At 38.8% G+C, this 21,297-nt stretch overlaps 1 protein-coding gene across 1 annotated transcript in view; it reads left to right on the forward strand.

The window, feature by feature from the left end:
* BMPER (BMP binding endothelial regulator) overlaps nt 1–21,297 on the forward strand; it is a 461,522-nt gene that overhangs the window by 151,477 nt on the left and 288,748 nt on the right. The window contains exons 5-6 of the mRNA XM_014056655.2: nt 3,964–4,054; nt 4,993–5,075. Coding sequence (XP_013912130.2) covers nt 3,964–4,054; nt 4,993–5,075 — 174 coding nt within the window. The remainder of the gene's footprint in view (nt 1–3,963; nt 4,055–4,992; nt 5,076–21,297) is intronic.

Raw genomic sequence — 21,297 nt, forward strand, 5'->3', positions numbered from 1 at the left:
CTCTTGAACTTCTACGCACCATTTTTACCTCACAAGGCATCACTAGCCGAGCCGCTTCATCGGTTGCTCAACTGATCAGTGGCCTGGCCCTGGGGCAGCCATGAAGCGCATGCATTCATGGTTGTCAAAGCCAAGCTTACGTCAACAGCTGTCTTAGTTCAATATAGTGACGAGCTACCACTGATGTTAGCATGTGATGCCTCCCCTTTAGGTGTGGGGGCCATTCTGAGCCATGCCCTCCCAAATGGCTCCAAAGCTCCCATAGCTTTTTTATTCCCGGACACTCTCCTCTGCTGAGAAGAACTACAGCCAGATCAACAAGAAGGCTCTGGCTGCTGTGTCTGGGATTAAAAAGTTCCATGACTATCTTTACGGATGACATTTCACCTTGTTCAGCCTCTCCTTGGGCTTCTGGCTGGTGACTGTCCTACCCCACCCATCCACTCTCCCCGCATGTCTCACTGGATGTACTCTTATATGCTGCAGTACCGTCCGGGCAAGCATATGGGGCACGCTGCTGCCCTCAGCCATTGCCCACTCCCTGTCACTGACCCTGCACCCATCCCATCTTCCTCTATCCTGTCCATTGCTACTTTGGATCTACCCCTGTCTTCGTCAGATGTGGCAGCCCACTCCCTTGCTAACGACATACTGTCCCAAATGTTCACTTGGGTACAGATGGGGTGGCCTTTGGACAGGGTTGCCGACCACTTCCGCCCTTTCAAGACCCACCAGCTGGAGCTCTCCCTCCACAACAGATGCTTGCTTTGGGGAGACAGGGTAATTATTCCTCCCTCCTTGTGCCACCAGGTGCTGGACCACCTCCATCAGGGCCACCCAGGCATAGCTTGCATGAAAGCTTTGGCTCGCAGCTATGTCTGGCGGCCCAAAATGGATGATGAGATAGCTACTTGGGTCGGCCACTACACTCCCTGCCAACAGTCCCGTCCCGCACCTCCAGCAGTTCCTGTTAGGGACTGGGAGCTTCCTAGAGGCCCCTGGTCTCTAGGACTTCACTGGACCCTTCCATGGTCAGAATTTCCTGGTGATCATGGACGCTTACTCCCATTGGGTGGAACTCCTGCTCATGGCATCTACCACTGCGGAGTCCATTGAGGCGCCTGTTCGCGGCTCATGAGTTGCCGGACACAATCATGACTGACAATATGTCATTTCCATAACATATAATCTCATGTATATAGTTACATAGACAATATCATGTTGTAAGAGAAGACAACATACATGTGCAATCATACTACTTTAAAATCAAACCTGGAATAGTTCCCCCCGAGCCCCCGAGCCCCCACAACCTACCCTCCCCCATTTCCCAGAACCCGTACACGGTATAGATATTTAACAACCACAGTCTAAGATATATTGATAAAAAATAAATGTAAGAAATTAATAACCTCTTTATATTAAACTTAGCTCCTCCTTGCTAAATTAACTTTAAACAGTTCAAATCATTCCTAGTCCTAAGCATAGGCTATCTGGAATTTCTTAGTTCCATATTTATTTTGTATATAATTGATCCATTTTTTCCAGTCTCGTTTGTATCTCTCATTTGAATGGTCTTTAAGATATGCAGATATTTTCACCATCTCAGCTAAATTTGTGACTTTCAGTGTCCATTCTTGGATTGTATGCAAATCTTCCTTCTTCCAGTATTGCGCCACCAACAGTCTTGCTGCCGTTATTAAATGCAAAATCAGATTAACCTCTACCACTGTACAATCAGTAATTACACCTAACAAAAATAACTGAGGAGTAAATTTTATCCTTTTTTAAACAATATTTTGTATAATCCACCATATTTTTATCCAAAATGCATTAACCTTTTGGCAAGTCCACCATATATGAAAATATGTAGCATCAAGAGAACCACATCTCCAACATTTGGGTTGTAAATTCGAATACATCGAGGCCAATTTTTTAGGATCTAAATGCCATCTATAGAATATCTTGTAGAAATTTTCTCTCAAGTTTTGGGCTTGTGTGAATTTCACATTTCTTACCCAAATTCTTTCCCACGTATCCAACATTATTGGTTCTTCAATATTTTGAGCCCACTTTATCATGCAGTCTTTAACTAATTCTGTTTCCGAATCCATCTGTATTAATACATTATATATCCTCTTTATATGCATTAAACTTTGATCTCTTATTTGTTTAAATAGATTATCCTCAACTTGGATAAAACCAATTTTTTGATCTATTTTCCACCTGGCCTGTAATTGCCCATACTGGAACCATGTTTGAACTGCCTTCTCCTCTTTTAATACCTCTAAAGATTTTAGTTGTAGTACCCCCCTTTCCAGGATGAGAAGCTGTCTGTAAGTAATTCTATCCTGTATTTGTGCTATATTCATATTTTCAGTTGCATGTCTAGGAATTACCCACATGGGTATCTTGTCATTTAGTTTATGTTGATATTTTTTCCAGACCCGCAATAAAGCATTTCTTAAAATATGACTTTTAAATTTTTTGTCCAATTTTTTGTTAAATAACAGGTAAGCATGCCAACCATATACCAAGTCATGCCCCTCAATATTCAGTATCCTATCATTGGTTAAATCGATCCAATCACTGATTACGGATAATACCACTGCATCATAATATAGTTTTAGATTGGGTAGTTTCAAATCTCCCCTCTCACGTACATCTTGCATTATTTTCAGCTTTACTCTCGGCTTCTTTCCTGCCCATACAAATTTATTGATACCCTTCTGCCATTCTAAAAGATTTGCATCTTTTTAAAGTATAAGTAACATTTGGAAAAGAAATAAAAATTTTGGTAAGATATTCATTTTCACTGCCGCTATTCTTCCCAACAAAGATAAGTGCAATTTATCCCATTTTTTCATCTCTATCTGTATACTATGCCAGAGTGGTTCATAATTATACTTATATAATTTCCCATTTGAGATTAAGATATTAACTCCGAGATATTTGACTTTTTTGACTATCTCATATCCTAACATTCCTCCTACTTCCTTTTGTTTAGTATTCATATTTATGGCTAATATTTTTGTTTTCCCTAAATTTATTTTAAAACCAGACACTTGACCATATTGATTAATCGTATTCATTAGGATCATACTAGATTCCTGCGGTTGATCCAATATTATAACCAGCTCATCCGCAAAAGCACGCACTCTGTATTTTTGCTGCCTAATCTTAATTCCTTTTAGACCATCCAAGCCCCGTATTTTATTCAACAATACTTCCAAAGTTATAATAAACAACAATGGGGACAAGGGACAGCCCTGTCTTGTACCTTTTCCAATTTGAAAAGAGTCTGTTAAACTTCCATTGACTATGATTTGAGCTGTTTGCTGTTGATATATTGCTTTGATTGATTGTAAAAACTTTCTCCTATTTGCATTTTTTGCAATGTCTTCAACAGGAATTGCCAATTAACTCGATCAAAGGCTTTCTCAGCATCCAGAAATATGAACGCAGCAGGAATTTGATTGTTCTTTCCCAAATATTCTAATGCATTAATAATTAATCTTACATTACTTTTCATTTGTCTCCCTTGAATAAAACCTGTTTGGTTGAATTGTTGAATAACCAACATTAACCTGTTTGCTATAATTTTAGTAAAGATTTTATAATCTACATTAAGTAATGAGATAGGTCTATAGTTTTTTGATTGAGTAATATCTTGATCTTCTTTGGATATCAGAGATATAAAAGCTGTCTTCCAAGATGGAGGCACCTTACCTTCCGTTTTAATCTTATTAAATAATTCTGTTTTATTTAATTCTATGTTTTATTTTTTTAATCCATTAAATCTTACATAGCTTCTGTCAAATATCTGTCTGTGTGATGTTGTTTAGATTGAGATAAGAAGAATGTGAAAGGTATGGATGAATGATCTGTGTGTGGGGGGGGTGTAGATGTTGATATACTTTTGATTTTTCGTGGATAATAATTGGACCTTCTTATGTTATTTTGCAGGAAGGAGTGATAACAGAGTCTGAGATTCAGTGTATTGTTCATTGTACAAATCCTTACAAGGAACCAGGGATATGTTGCCCCATATGTCCAGGTAAGAAGTAAAAGAGATTAGCTTGTATGCCTGAAAAACAGGAAAGTTGATTTTTTTCTTTTAATATTTAAGATGTATAGCTATATTTGTTTGACCAAGATAATTTTGCTTGTACTGCTTGTTGTACTTCAGACTTTTTCAGTTTCCATTTCTCACCCCTATAATCGTTGTCTTTGTTCTGATACTATGGTGTCTGCATTATTTAGTCTATTTGTGTGTGACCAATGAAAAAGACTCATACTGAAGAAAAGTTGATATTTTTGGGTCTATTCCATGTCCTTCTCTTCATTTCTGTTTTCTTTCTGGCTGGTATTCCCTGAATGTCATTCACTTGCTACATTGATTTTGCTGGTGCTCTTTGTGTTGTTGCAGCATGATGCTTTCCTATCTTCCATATCATTTGCCTATATTCCCTCTACAAACCCTTTCTCATCTTTGTTGTCTTCTGACTGTTGACAGCCCTTTTGAAATGGATTGACAAAATTAAAGATGCTGCTTTAGTTTTGACAAAACTAAAGATACTAAAAACTAATTGAATTCTTGGGGGGGGGGGATCTCTTCTGCTGTGGGAAATTTACCAAAACCTTTATCCAGTTGCTTTTGTTGGAGAGCAAAATAAATATTGTGGCTGAATGAATTTCTTGCTTTGGTTTAAAAATTCTCATTACACATTGCCTCAGTGCTCAGCTTCTCAAAAATAGCAGACATAGTACCCTTCTCATCCATTGTTTGTGAAAAATATTTTGCATGATTGTCACCGAGCACCTGATATTGCATTACATTTAAAATATCAATCAATCTATACCAATATTGCCTATTTTAATTAATTGATAACATTTTCTCATGTGAAATACACACATATTACATCTCTACCTACCGTATATAGGTGTGCAATACATTATTTTACATAAAAGTATAAAATATTTGTTTTCCCCCAGGTTGCACACTTGAAGGTAGACATTTCTCTGAAGGTGGGAAATTTCATCCTGATGGGAACAAATGCATCACATGTACTTGTATTGTAAGTCTTTAGTATTGAATCAATTCATGTGATTTTAAAAAAGATGATAACAATAATGATGTGGCTAATGATGATGGAAAACCTGGAGAATCAATAATCAGTATAAAAGAATATGCATATTTATGCAGTAGAGAGATAAGCCATGCATTCAATACTGTAATACATGATGATGTTCATCAATTTAAACAATTTCAAATTCATAAAAGATTAATAATAATAGCCATATGATATTTTTAAAAAATCCATGCAGGAAAATAAAGAGCAGTTTTGACTTTCTTTCCTATTTGAAATTGACCACTTGTGACACAGAAAGCTGTATTAGATGAGCTTGCTGGCCCCCCAGAATCCTCTAATGTTTTTATATTTGTTGTGAGGTCTTAACATTTAAAAGTAATGTTTAACTATTTGCAAGTAATCTATTTTGAAATAATATTTTAATATAAGTATCATTTGATAAATGTTTTTCTTTAATTCTTCAGTTTTTTTGAATGGTCACAAATTATGCTGACAGTCTCAGAGATGAATATCAAGTTGATATGGTTAACATTCACTTTAACTATTTGATTGGTTGATTGATTGATTCAGTGGGATTCACAGCAGCCTAAATGTCTATATTTGTTTTAAATTTAGTATGATATGTGAATTCAGTCATAATGGTTTAAAATTTTGTGTGGTTTTGCTAATATCACTAGTTTATGACCTTTATCTTTTATAGACTCTAGCTTTATTTTTTCTATATGAATGCATTTAATATGAGATAGTTTTACTCTACTATCTTTTATCTTTTTTTGAGTATTAAGAGTTCTCCTGCTACTTAAATCTTATTTCTTTCATGTGCTCAAATGCTGTAACAAGTATAATCAAGAGCGTTATCCCTAATGAATAATTAACAGAAACTACATGAAAAGGCCAACTACATGAAAAGGACAATTGTCTGTTGGCAATTCTGTACATGAAATAGTGAAGCTGTGTAACTTTAAGGATCTATCCCCTGATGATTAATCATTCAATGCAAATTTAATATACTACAAGCTAGAGCAGTAAATGTACATTTGCTTTTGCCTGGGGTAAATTTGGCTGTTTATCTTCTGTACCATGACTGTAGCTTCATCAAACAGGATTTTTGTGTTGATACAATGATTAATAAGTTGCCAGTTGTCAGCATCCCTTCCATTCCTTCCTACATAAAAGTGGCAGACTGTTATAAGTTTTAAATGAACCGAAAAAGAGTGTCCTCCCCTTTCTTTTCCTTTTCTTTACTGCATTCTACACTCTGTCAAATATTTTTCTTCAGATTAAGATCACATTTCTGCTTCAGAATTTAGGTTAAACATCAATTTGGAGCAATTATAAAAAGTCATAGAATAATTTTCCTTCTGGTGACTCACTTGTTTTGTCAGATAGAAAGAGAGAGTTGTGTATGCAACAGCAAATCTCTTATCAGACAAGTAGGGCAAATGTGTTCTTTCAAATATCTGTCTGGTCATGAGGTGGTATAGGAACTGGCTTGTAAATGATGCAACATGTGAAGACTTCAATAGACGAAAGGTGTTTTCCTTACCACTAATTAGATTTCCATTGTGTTTTAAGATTATGGTAATTGAGGAGGATCTTCTAAGGAAGAAAGAAACGCATTGGAAGAGGAGAGAAAGAATGACTACTGAAAAATAATATTTCTAAGATGCCTAATATGAGCAATAGGATGATAAATGGAAAAGTAGAACTGTTTCCATCCAATTAAAAATGGAATATCTGTCTCTTAAACCCTGAATATCATAGTAATCTGTAGGCAGTTTTGTTCCTCCCTAGACAGGATTTCAATTTCTTAGGAATATATGAAGTATAACTCCTCATGTTTGTTTTTTAGTGCTGTCTCTGCGCTATTAAATTTCTCAATACAGGAAGGGAGTGTTGTTTGAGGAGAAGCATATATAGTATGTTGTATATATGTTACAAACTAACATGTAAATACATGCATCATATCTAGATGCATACATCCATGTTTTTCATTCTGGGTTTGATAGTCAGCCCAAATTTCTGCCAATCCAGAGCAGAAAATAGGAAAACGCCTTTTGCAAAGGCAGCCCATTTCATTCAGTCTGTTTTAGCTGTTTTGAAAGTCACTCTTTCTCAGGCCAACTCACCTCATAGGGATGTTGTTGTGGGGAAAATAGATGAAGGAAGTTATGTTGGATGTTTTTTGCCACTTTGAATGATTTGTAAAATAATAAAGACAGGACATAAACAAACTAACAAACAATAAATGGTTGTGTTCTTACTTGTCACCAGGAGTATTCAGAGAAGTAACCCCAAATTACTTTAAGAGAGAATTGACTTCTTGGGGCTGATTCTCTCACTTTATCAAATCTGTATTATTTATGTTTTTTTATCCTTATTTAAGCCTTTAGCAATAGCAAACTTGACAATATTTGCCTTGGTCTGATCAATCAAAAATAAAGATGCTTACTTGTAGAATGATGATATTTTGGTTGGGGCTGATAAAAAAATGTAAATCAAATTACCGAGGACAGGATTTTAGTTGAAGAAACTAGATCCTGAAAATGTCCAGGTGTTCATTCTGCTAGAAAAACATAGATGTCCATATGGGGTTGAATGCGGGGGGGGGGGGGGGGGGAGGAATGATGAAATATATGTGATGATACGGTATCATTGTGTGAATGTTGTCAATCACATCCATGCACCATATTCCAATATCAAGCTGTATGAAAGGCAGATTGCTTAATCAAAAGCAAGGCTTTATAGCATGATTTTTATTAGCTTCATTTCCTGATCTTGTTCAATAGATTGGTGGAGATATAATTTTCCAATTTTCCAATCTGGCTTCCTTTCCAGATACTATATTGCAGATGGGATTTAGAGCCTATATCAGATTTTTCTTTTTGTTTATTTATTTGTAGGAAATGTTTGAGAAAGAAGAGAGCTTTGAAATTCTTTCATGATAGCCGTTGACATCTAATGAAACATATTTTTGTAGTTATTAATTTACCCATGAACTTCATTCTTCTATTAATTGCTTGAATCACTTTGTGTGAATAAGCATTCTGGTGAATTGTGTGTTATGTTAATAGGGGAGGCAATGGTTGTGCTTTTATTCTGCTTCTATATCCATTTTTTAATTAATTAATATTTAAGTAATTCTACTTTCCATATTCCTTACTTATTATTCTTTCATTTATTCACTGTTGCTCAATGGAAGTTGAAGTAAAAGAATTGTGCTTTATTGTACAATAATTAATTATATATCTGACTGTTGAGTGCAAATTATTGACCATTAGTTCTCCAGATGGAGGTATCCATTCATACTTGAAACACTCTACTATTTACACTTTCCTGAATAGTTTAGTCCTTGGGGTGACAAGCTTTTCCTGGTGTATATGAAAAGTTGTAGTAACCACCGCCTTTCATATATATTGCCTTTCAGTCAGTAGGCTTTAAGTGGCTAGATTTCTCAGGGGAAGTAAATTTATGTGTGAAAGAAAGGCAGGGTTATGGGGATTATTTACTGTAACCAGCTGTCCTGCTGTAATTGAGGCATCTTGTTAATAGCTCTTGGTCTTATGGAATCAATGGAAGTTGGGAATAAACTTTGACTTTTCTTTCTTCCCTTTTTCTGTTTTTATGCATCCTCTTAAATGGTGGCCTGGTGACATTAATCATGTGTATATTTTTTAGAAACCACATTTTGGGGAGTGAGAGAAAAAGAGGGAGCGCTTGCCTTGCTGGATAAGGAAAAGGAGTGTTAGAACTTGCACCCCTATATTATATTAATCTGAGGTATTACTTTTTTCCTTCTGTGGTATCATTTAAAAAAAAATATAAACAGCCATGGCAAGCTGCTCTCATGTGAAGTGGTAACCATAGCAAAGCTTAGTGTTAAGTACAAGTATTCTATACCCATCATTGAGCCTTTTTAATTGCAGCCTCCCACATATGCATGTTATCGAGACTATAATCTTCATGAGTGCTAGCATGTGAGTTATATAGATATTTAACTGTGCTGTGAGTTGGGCTATTGAATAGTTTCAGAAGAGGACTGTTGTAGTCTTAGTCTCCTGTCGAAAATAGGGAGCAAGGCTATGAAATAGATTTATGTATTAAGTGATGAGATGCATACATTGCTAAATTGATGAGATGTTATAACCAAAATAACTAAATAAGGACAAATATGAAGCTATCACATAGTTAAATATGGATTAAAAAAGGTTCAGGCATATCTGAGTTTCCTGATTCAGTCGTTATAAAAAAGGAAGCAGGTTGAGACTCAATGAAACACAACTAAGACTATGTGAATTTTATATCTGTTATTGACAGCAGTGGAAATATCAAATATAGGGAGATGTATGCTATCTGATAAAAGTTGTCAGTGTCCCAACTTTTTCTAAGAAACTGTCAGCTGCGACTTCATTTAATAATCAGGAAAAAACGACTCAACTCCATCTGTTTGAAATTAAGTGTACTTTTACTAATTACAAATGAACAGTAGCAAAGCTCAGTTGAATCTGGTTAATTAGGTGCGAAAGCAAAGAATATCATGTATAATTCAATCCCCTCCCCTTTGCCCCCCTGTCCATAGTCCAATTATAATTCACCCAACTGTCAGGTGGGAGATATCTTCAAAAAATATCACCAGGACGGAATGCTGGACAGTTAACCTTGGCGGGAAACTCCCTTCCTCCACATGCGCAGTGAGATGGTCAGGTCAGCGTCTAGAATCTTCCTCCAGCACATAACGATTCCCTTCCCAAATACCATGCCCCCCCTCCCCGTTTCAATGGCAGCCGAAGCAGCAGCAAAGCAGAGGCTGACAGAAACATTTCTACCTAAATCTCACTTGTGTTCCCATTTTATTTATATTAGGAAAGCATTGGGCATTATGGATTGTTGTGTAATAGTAGTGAGGGACTAGATGCTGCATATCAGATTTAAATAAGGCAGAATGATTGGTTGCAGATTTGGTTTGATCTTGCTTGGTGGGTTATATATTTTGAGTAAATATAAATTTGAGGTGCTCATTAAAGGTGGGATAAGACTTGTTTCCTAATTTCTTATTACATACCCTGTCCATAGGTTTCATACTTCATATCTCAGTAATGAATGTAAATTGTTGTCTGTCATTTAAAAATAATTAGAATTTGCCCATTTATTCAAATAGTGCTTCCTGATTTTTGCTAAGGTAGAATATTATTCTGAAGCAGTAGAAAGAAATCCGGGGAAGCTATGAATTTAAAAATACAACTCTGTTCTTGGAGACTTTTGTGGAAGAATATCTAGTAGGCAATAAGAGAATAATTTACTAAGATATTTTTTTCTGTTTTCTTTGGGGGAAGAAAAAAAGGAGAATCAAATGGATCTTTAATATGGTTGTGTTTATACATAATGCAAAATAAAAACAAGCCAGAATTAGTCTTGTGAGTGAGCAGTTTAATCATTGTTTGGTTGCTGATTTGCTTTCCCTATTTGTTTAGCTTTGCCTTTCTTCAGATTGGAATACAATCTGAAATAAATCAAGAAAAAAAAGTCAAGAAATCTACAAACGATTGTTTCTTTTTTTCACTTAGTATTATTTCAAATTTAGTAAGCAAAGCACAAATCTATTATTGTGATATAAACTTTAGAGGATTTGGAAAATGGTTTTTTGTACCTAATAATTTGTGTAGGTTTTAAGAGGCCTGAAAAGTAGTCTCAATCTTAGCTGAGGAAACAGTTTTAAGTAGATTTCTGTTTTGCCCGTATTTATCTTGATTGTAAAATAATCTTTTTGGATTGAATAAACCAATCTCTCTACTTCTTAAAACATTCATTCATCTGTAATATTATTTTCAGTGCAAAGAAAATTCCTTATTCTATGAAATGAACCTTTAGTAGAAGATATGATACTTTTCTTTTTATGGATCTGACATTACTTTTACAATCAAAATGGAATAGTGGGTAGTTTTAAAACAGTGACATAAAAAGCAGCACTGATTTTATTAATTTAATTAAAGATTATAAATAACTTGATCGCCATATCAAACATATGATTTTTAAAATGTCCTACATGGGTTTTTTATAATTTTGCAGACCATTTCAAAATAGTAAAAAGGACAGTAAAACAGTGGCCAAAGTAGATACAATTATTTTTATTAATATTATATAATATTACACTGAAAAGCACTTTTGAGTGATCTTACTTGGTACAGTCAATCAGCAGGTAAGGTATTGAACAGAAATCTGGGGGAACAGCAATAATATCATGTGCAATAGATCATAATAATGTCAGAATTGATTTTCTTATATAACTTCCATAATAGAATGAGCCACCACAAATTACCTATTCTTGCTCAGATCCCAATACTTTCATATATTTATGTAGCCAGACATGCTCTAGATTAAACAATGAAAATGAAATGTCATTATCCTAGAAACAACCTGTCACTGAACTTTTTTGTTCCCTAACTCATACAGAATTTCTAAATGAATACCAACTGCTAATTTACCTATTCATATAAGCTAGGTTTGATAGAGACAGAAGAGTGAAGTAGATGGGTCATTAATATGACATTATAGACTCTGCTTTATGGCTGTTTACAATATTTGCTGAGCAAGGCCCATTTATATTTCCTACTTTCCAGAATTTACACACTGGAGATTATTTACTAAAAACATGGATTTACACTGAGAATTCCCTGTTTATAAGACCACTCTAATTACAAGCAAGAATCGACTGCTTCCACTGACAAGGAAGAACTTAGATTTAAAATGTTCAAGCCATAAATGTGGGCTATAAATAGACTGAGAAAAGCCTAAATTTTGTTGGTTTGACGCTTCATTGGGGTTTATAAATTTGTTATTTAAAGGAGCACTCTGAAAATGTGAAAGGTTTCCCATGAAAGGACAAAAGACCGAAGAGAAAAACAAAGCCTCTTGAAAATAAATGAATAATAACCCCTGATAACCACGAGGAAATAAGACCACTGTACATTACTGCAGACATGTTCACGGAACACAGTGGATTAATGTTCAGCTGCTGAAATACTTTTTATAAATTGCATTCACATGGAATTTGTGTAGTATCTCATGAGGCTACGTCTATGAAAAATTGATTTTGGTCTAGAAGATTCCCATAACTTGTAGTAGAACGCATTAAAAGCAATAGTAAGTCAATGAATAGAGACTTTGTTTGCAAAATGTTTTCTAAGGGTTCAAGGAAATATTCTGGCTTGCTGACTCTAGTTTTTGAGACATTTTTTAAGGACAGGTCACATGAAAAGGTAAATGCAAAAATAGAAATTCATTTTTATTATTATTATATTTTTATTTTTATTATTTATTATTATATATGGTTAATAGAAATAATAGTGTTTATCATATTTACTCTATTTGCCACTTTGAGATAAAACATATTTTGCATATAAATTTCATTGCTGTGACAGACATGCGAAAGTCATATCTCTATATAATGGATTCCCAGGCTGAACAAGTGCAGAATTGGCCTGGGAATATGTGACATATGCTGCAGCTCCATAACTGGCTGATACATATGGTAAATATAATAGACACTCAGGCAAATTCTATTTATTATTTTTACTTCATACGGCAATTCATAATGTTTTTCAGTCTGATAAGCTATGTGCCACATAGAGATTGTGGTGGCTGAATTACTGTATTTTTTTGGAGACAAAAAAATCTGGAAGCAGTTTTTATTTAGCATGGAATAATTAATTGTTATGTAAACGTAACTGTTCTGTATGGAGAACGAGGCAGGCAGAAACTGAGGCAAGGTAGGTTGAAGCTAACACAACCTTTATTAACAGTTTAACAAGGCAAAACACAAGGCAAACCTTGAACTGGCAAACAGCAACATTGGCAAGGTAGGTTGAAGCTAACACAACCTTTATTAACAGTTTAACAAGGCAAAACACAAGGCAAACCTTGAACTGGCAAACAGCAACATTTGACAGCTGACAGCCTTTTTATACCGGAGCTGTCAGACACTGAACCAATAGAATGGCTGCATTCTCCCGCCAGCTAGCTCCTCGCATCTTAACCAATCAGGAGCCGGCAATGATAGTCAATGGCATCGTAGCCTCAAGGACTTAACACCCCTCTCCTCCCAGTTAGCACATGCGTAGTCAGCCAAGTACGCCAGCTGGCATCGGCTCTGCCCGATCATCTTAGTTCAGGGGCGGTGGCCAAAGGAAGAGAAGCTGGTGGAGAGTTCTGTGGAACATCAGGAGACTGCGCAGCGGAGTCGGCTGGAAACTTGACTGCCGCGGGACTGACCGGATTCTCAGGTAAGCCTGGCAACGAGAACACATCAGTGGAGGATGTTATGTGCGATTCTGGTTGCACTGGAGCAGCCTCTGTTGGTATTAGTTCCCCGGGGCAGGATTGGGCCTGTACCGGGTGCTGGTCTGCTGCGCTGGTGGCTCGCCATCTGAGCTGGTTGATGTGTCAGCGCCACATTCGCCCATTGCTGATCTGCACCCTATAAGAGTTGGGTCCAGTTAATTGCGTGATTTGCCTGGGAAGCCACCTTGGTTTGGCCCCATAGTTTTGGCCGTAGACTGGGTGTCCCACATTAAAGACACATGTAGAGTCACCTGGAGGGGGCTTTTCTCTGCTGCATTACTGTGTGTAGTCGGTCCAGGTTTGTCTGGAGCCAACGACCCATAAGCCGTTCTGCGGGACTTTACTTGATGATTGGGCACAGGGTTGTATGCTGTGCCAGGAGGTATTGGGATAGCTTGTCGTGCCAGTTCCCTTGCCCCAGGCAGCCCAATGCCTCTTGAACTGACTGGATGGTTCGTTCTGCCAGGCCATTTCCAGCAGGGTGGAATGGGGCCATCGGGGCGTGTCATATGCCATGCTGGCCTAAAAACATCTGGAAGGGTGCCGACGTGAACTGGGGCCCATTGAGAGTCACCACCACGTCGGGCAACCCATGGGTCGCAAATAGCCTCCCCAGCACCCTAATTATGACCTCCAAAGTGGTGGAGGGCATAAGTGCCAACTCTACCCACTTTGACTAGGCATCTACGAGGACCAAGAAGTTCTGTCCCAAGAATGGGCTGGCGAAGTCCAAATGGACTTATGCCCATGGAGCCCAGGACATGTCCCATTCCCTGATGGGCACAGAAGGGGGAGCCGGTCTAGATTGCTGGCACTGCTGGCAGGTGGCTACTCAGCTTTCTATTTCCTGGTCAATCTTTGGCCACCACACGTAGCTTCGGCCCAAAGCCTTCATGCGCACAATGCCCGGGTGAGCAGTGTGCAGGCAACTTAAAATTGGTGACCTAAGCTTTGGGGAGGCTACCACCCTATTGCCCCATAACAGGCGTCCGTTAAGGATGGACAGCTGATGCTGCCATATATAATAGGGGTGAAACTCAGGATCGATTAGCCCTTGCGGCCACCCCCTGCACACCCAGTCCAAAACTTGGGCCAGTATGGGGTCTGAGGAAGAGAGCCTGGCAATATCCCAGGCAGATATTGGCATGGCCAACTCCTCAATTAAGAGGAGGAGCAGGGTCCAAAACTGGTGCTGGCAGAGGGCAACGACTGAGGGGATCAGCATGCCCCAAGTTTTTTCCTGGTCTATATTGCAGCTGATAATTATAGGCAGCTAGAAAGACTGTCCATCTGGACATCCTTGGAGACAAAATCTGAGGAGTCTGGCGATCCCCCACCAGAAGATTTAAGAGGGGTTTATGGTCGGTCACTACATTAAAAAAACGGCCATAAACGTAATCATGAAACCGCTTTACCCCTGCTACAGCAGCTAGGGCCTCTTTATCCAGCTGACTGTAATTTCTTTCAGCAGTGTGAGAGTGTGCACGAATAATGCACTTGGGGCTTCTGAGTCATTAGCTAGAATGTGATTCAGAATGGCCCCAATGCCATAAGGCGATGCATCGCACGCCAATGTTAATGGTAGGCGGTTACTGTACTGAACTAATAAAGACTTGGATGTAAGGATATCCTTAACTGCCCTAAAGGCTTGGGCTTCTTTAGACCCCCAATGCCAGGGCATTTTGGAGTCCAGGAGCCTATGAAGAGGCTCTGCCAAAGACGCCTTATGGGGTAAAAAAATGGAATAAAAATTAAGCAGCCCCAGAAAGGCTTGCAGCTCAGCCTTAAAAGAGGGAGTGGGGGCTTTCTTAATTGCCTCTACCTTGGATGGAGTAGGGTGGATACCTTTGAAATCAACTAGATACTCCAAAAATTCTACACTGGGAATCTTTATCCAACATTTCTCTTGTTTGATCTTCAGTGCCGCTTGGTGGAAATGGGTCAGGACTGCTTTTAATTTATTGACGAGCTCAGCTTGATCCAAAGCGGAGATAAGCACATCGTCAAAATAGGGTACCACCCCTGGCAGCCCCTGGAGCATCCGCTCCATTAGGCTCTGGAAAATACCCGGGACTACACTAACATCAAATTGCAGACATTTACATTTGAAAGCTCCCTGTTGCATTACGATGGTTTGAGCCATGGCAGTGGCTTCGTGTACCGGGACCTGCTGGTACGCTTGTGCCAAGTCTAGCTTGGCAAAAATGTTTCCCTGGCTTAATGAATGGAGCAGATGTTGAACCACTGGTACTGGGTAAGGGTTGGCTTGCAACCCTTTATTAATTGTTGCATTTAAAATCCCTGCAAATTCTAATACTACCATACTGCTTAATAGATATTACTATGGGGGTCTCCCAGGGGGAGTGGTCTACTGATTCAAGCACTACTTGTGCTATTAATTCATCTAGCTCTAAATCTACCTTGGGGTGAAGAACAAAAGGTACTCTCTTGGGTTTTAGACATATTGGTGCCACCTGGGGTTCCAAGTTAAAAGAAATGGGGGTCCCATTATATTTATCAAGCTTGTTGTCAAATACGTCCATGAACTCGCTGGCCAGCGCGGCAAAGAAACCTGGAACAATGGAGTGGATGCCGGAGATGTTGAGCCCCAATGCAGAGAACCAGTCAAGCCCCAGGAGGCTGGGCAGATGGCCATCTACAATTATGAGGGGAAGAGGCCCCAGGAAGTTCTTGCTGGCTATGGTGAATGTGCCACAACCCACAATGGGTATTGGCTGCCCTTGATAATCTCTGAGGCGAAGTGGGCATTGTCTGAGTTGAGCTTTTGTCAGGCTGGGCACTATCTGTTTGATCATAGCCCAAGAGACCAGAGATTTGGAAGAGCCGGTGTCCACTTCTATCTTGCAGGGCTCTCCCTCTATGTGCACGGTCAGGTAGATCTTATGGGTAGGCTTGGTCAGGGAAGCATGGCTGATAGCCAATTCAGGGTGCTCCTGGTCACCTGCGATGGCAAAGCAGTCTTTGTGGCGTTTGGGCAGTCTTTTTTTGTATTGTTTAGACAAGGCACGCTCGGGAGGTGGTTCAGAGATAGGCATGACCATGCTGCAGACCTTGACTAAATGTCCTTTCCTGTTACAACGACGGCATATTGCGGCTTTGAACCTGCAAACTGACCTTGCATGGTTCCCGCCACAACTCAGGCAGCCCGCCTGAGGTAAAAAATCAGCCTGAGTCCATTTTTTTCTGGTGGCTAGTTTGAGGTGGCTAATCTCTTTTTCCTCGTCAGAGAAGTCTTTTTCATTGTCTTCTTCGTAATGGACAGCATGGCCTCTGGTGGCATGGGTGGCCAGTGGCAGAAATCTCTGAATTTCTGCGATGGATTTGTCTGATATTTCATATGCCGTGGCTTCATCCACGGCTGCCTGAAGGCTCAGCCCTTTTCATGCCAGCAAGCATCGCTGAAGTCTGAGGTCTTTGATACCACAAATCAGCTGTTCTAACAGGGCATCGTCCAGTACAGGAAAGTCACAGCGCAGGGCCGCTGTTCTGAGGGAAGCCATGTAGTCGCTCACAGATTCCCCTTCTCTCTGGATTCTCTGCCTAAAAGCATAACGTCTGGCTATGCGTGAGGGAGTTGGAGAGTAATGTTTTTTAAGTTTCTCCAAAAGAGGCTCCCAAGGCATTGAATGGATGGATTGAGGGGCTGCTAAAGCCCTAGCCATTCCAAACATCTCGTGTCCACATGCGCTGAGGAAATATCCTCTTTTACGGCCACTGGACAAACCGGTGCAGTCGTTTGCCTCCAGGAAACACTCAAACTGCTCGAGGTAGGCGTCTCATGTTTCAGTGGCTGGGCTGAATGCCGTGAATGCCAGTAGACTAGCTATCCTTAGAAGGACAGAAACTGAGGAGTTAGCCTTGGAGTGACGTCTCGTCGCCTATGACTTGAGGCAACTCTTATTAGTGACTTTGCTTTTCCTTTACCTCAGACCTGATCACCAGTGTTCTGTATGGAGAACGAGGTAGGCAGGAACTGAGGCAAGGCAGATTGAAGCTAACACAACCTTTATTAACAGTTTAGCAAGGCAAAATGTAAGGCAAACCTCGAACTGGCAAACCGCAACATTTGTCAGGTGACAGCCCTTTTATACCAGAGCTGTCAGACGCTGAACCAATAGAATGGCTGCATTCTCCTGCCAGGTGGCTGCTCGCATCTTAACCACTCAGGAGCTGGCAATGATAGTCCATGGCGTCGTAGCCTTGAGGACTTAACAATAACAGTCACTTCTAATTTAACAATAACTTAAAGAGGAACAGATGCAAAGAAGGGGCAAAGCCTTAAGTTCAAACTATAGAAGTCAGACATGAAATATGAAGATGATTGTTAAGGGCCAAAATATGAAGATGATTGCTAAGGCCACAGGCAACAAATATTCATGGGCCTCACCTATGTCTTCAATATGGGAGCGTGAGGAAGAGGGCAAAAAAAAAGTGTTGAAATCAATTACCATACCACCTAATTCAGATTTGCTTTGCTATACACCAGAGGTGGGTTGCTCCCAGTTTGGCCCGGATTGGGTGAACTGGTAGTAATGGAGGCTCTGCCCACTCACCCAGATGCTTCTGCGCATGTGCAGAAGCATTGTGCATGAGTGTGCCCAAATCAATAGTAAAAAAAACCACCACTGCTATACACTATTCCAGTTCTTTATGTCTGATATGTTTTATCAAATTAAATAAAAGCATGGGACAAGATACAGGCTAATTTGAAAGTACTTTGTTCCTTAGCCTGGAATGAAAAGGCGGCACTATGATCAGAATTGGACATCTAATCAAGCTAGGGTTTTCTGTTAGGTTATATATAGAGAGGTCTTGATATATTTTTTTGATTAAAGTTTTCTATTTTTCCATTTTCATAACATATAATCACATGTATACTATTACATAACCAACATCATATTGTATTATTAAATGTTTACATCAATTCATCTTGCCAACAACTCCCAAAAACCAATTATTGGCTCTTCTGCTCTCCATACACCATATTCGTGCTTTATCCATCACTTTCTTCTCCCTCTCTCCTCCCCCTCCCTACCTCTTTTCTTCCCACTGTCCTTCTTTTCTCAACTTCCTCTCTCCTTCTCCTCCCTTCCCTTACCACTCCTCATTTCTCGCCTACTCTTCCCCCCTTTACCCTCTCTCCTATCCCTCTCTTCTTCCCTTACCTTTCTCCTCGACTTCCCACTCTTCATCTCATTTACTTCATGTATCTCAGCTTCTGAGAAAGCTCCCTTTTAGGTTGATGGTATTTATAATTCTTTTTCAATATGCATATTTAATTTTTCTCCTTTTTTTAAATAAAAAAGTGATATAATAGAAAAGTATACATATATAGTCATTGTGCTTTTAACCCCTCCCCCAACCTAATTTTGGTTGAGATGTTACAGTTCCCAGCTATTCTCATCATTATCTTTATATAGTTATACATTCTTACATGCCCCCAATTTGTGATTCTGTCTTTTTATCACAATAGTTTCCCATTGTAGGTATATTTCATATTCCCTCTCTATTTTTCTATATCTTGAATTAGATTACCCTTAGTTATCTCTAAATGACAATCTTCACTGTTCAGTGTTCATTACACTTCCCTTAGTGTATTATATAAAGTAACAAGCGGTTAACATCTCACTTTATTCATCATCTTAAAGATTCTATATATGTCCATGCTACATAGATTTTGACCCATGCTTAGTTGTCCTTCTATTGTTATATTCACTCAATTTGCAACTCAATTTCATTATCATGTTAAAAAGGTAAATCACAAACTTCTGCTTTACAAACTCCCCGTATCAGTTTATATTTATCCATATTCCATATATTTTAACTTTTATTTAGTTATCTTTCCATTATCATGTTCAACCAGATAGCAATTCCATTTTATTATCATATTTAGGAATAAAGTCCTTAGCTTTATATTTTCCCATATAGTAGTTTCTAATTATCTGGTTTTTTCTTGGTAAGTCATTTGTCCCACTTCTCTGTTCCTGTCTTCTCCAAAGACGTCCTGACATCTTATTGCTATACAATATTTTACATTTTGATTCTGAAGTATAAACAATTAAATGCACCTGTATTTTTAGTATATTCAGCTCACCTTGTCATGAGGTATATTATTTTGCCATGTTATTGAAGCTTTATGTGCATTGGAGGAAGGTCAAAAATCTTTCTGGTTACCATGGTGACACTGGACTTAATCCCTTTTTAATAACAATACTGTGATAACAAAAGGAGAACACATTTACTTCTGTACTTGGGGAAATTGCCTTTAAGAAAAAATTGAGGAAAGAAAAAAGAATGCCATTTGCCCTCAGCCAATTCAAGACATCATAGCATGCATATATAATTCCTAACTATTGATCTACTGTGTTAATAGGATTTGTCAGCGGCAGGAATGGCCCTTTTGATTTCCAGGTTATCAAATGCTCATTTTTATCTTGTAGTTAGTGTGTATAGTTAGGTTCCAATAGCATAGAGCCATTCCCTTGTACACAATTCATATTGTGCATAACTAGCTAGAAATATTATTGGAAAAGCAAGCTGTGTTCATTAAATCCCTCATATTTATTTTCCTTTTTAAAGAAAAGCAATGGTAGTGGAGATTTTGAAGCAGATATGTAAATTTAGTCTTCTCAATATTTTCAGTTTCATCATTCTAGATCACACACTCAAATACAATTCCAAATTTTTGCCTTACTTGTTCCTCTTAGGGTAAACATGAATCAAATGGAAAAATTTGAAAAAATGCATTTGATCTAACATGGGTTTGTCAAAACAGATCATGCCAGACTAATCTTATTGCATTCTTTGACAAAGTGACAAAATTAGTGGTCCAGAGGAATGTTGTTGATATAGTTTACTTGGACTTCAGTAAGGTGTTTGATAAGGTAGACCATAACCTACTACTAGATAAAGTAGAAGAATGTGGGTTAGACAGCATCACCACCAGATGGATTCATAACTGGCTGACCAACCACACTCAACACATAGTCCTCAATGGAACTGCATCTACATGGAGAGAAGTATGCAGTGGAGTACCCCAAGGCTCTGTTTTAGGCCCAGTACTCTTCAACATTTTCATCAATGATTTGGATGAGGGAACAAATGGGGAACTCATCAAATTTGCAGATGTCACCAAGCTGGCAGGAATAGCCAACACTCCAGAAGATAGGCTTAAGATACAGAAGGATCTTGACAAACTTGAACATTGGGCACTATCTAATAAAATGAAATTCAAGGGTGAAAAGAGTAAGGTTCTACATTTAGGCAAGAAAAATGAAATGCACAGGTACAGTATAGATGGTACCTTGCTCAATAGTAGTAACTGTGAGAGGGACCTTGGAGTCCTTGTGGATAACCATTTAAATATGAGCTAGCACTGTGCTGCAGCTGCCAAAAAAGCTAACACAGTTCTAGGCTACATAAACAGAGGGATAAAATCAAGATCGCGTGAAGAGTGGCTTCTGATGTTCCCTCCCAAATATTGGCCAACTATTCCATCTCTCAGGCTGGGGGGTGAAATTATACGCCCCTCAGAGAGGGTCCACAATCTGGGAGTCTTCCTGGATCCTCAGCTGACTTTAGAACACCATTTGTTGGCTGTGACCAGGGGGACCTTTGCCCAGGTTCGCCTGGTACACCAATTGCGACCCTACCTGGATCGGGAGGCCCTTCAGACAGTCACTCACGCCCTTGTGACCTCAAGACTGGATTACTGTAACACGCTCTATATGGGGCTGCCCTTAAAGAGTGTTCAAAGACTTCAGTTAGTCCAGAATGCAGTCGCGCGAGCGATTATGGGTGCACCTAGATACACCCATGTCACACCTATCCTCCGCGAGCTGCACTGGGT

The sequence above is a fragment of the Thamnophis sirtalis genome, unplaced genomic scaffold, assembly GCF_051295495.1.
Source record: "Thamnophis sirtalis isolate CommonGarterSnake01/CBP01778 unplaced genomic scaffold, rThaSir2_p1.2 scaffold_4, whole genome shotgun sequence".
In the NCBI taxonomy this organism is placed as follows: domain Eukaryota; kingdom Metazoa; phylum Chordata; class Lepidosauria; order Squamata; family Natricidae; genus Thamnophis; species Thamnophis sirtalis.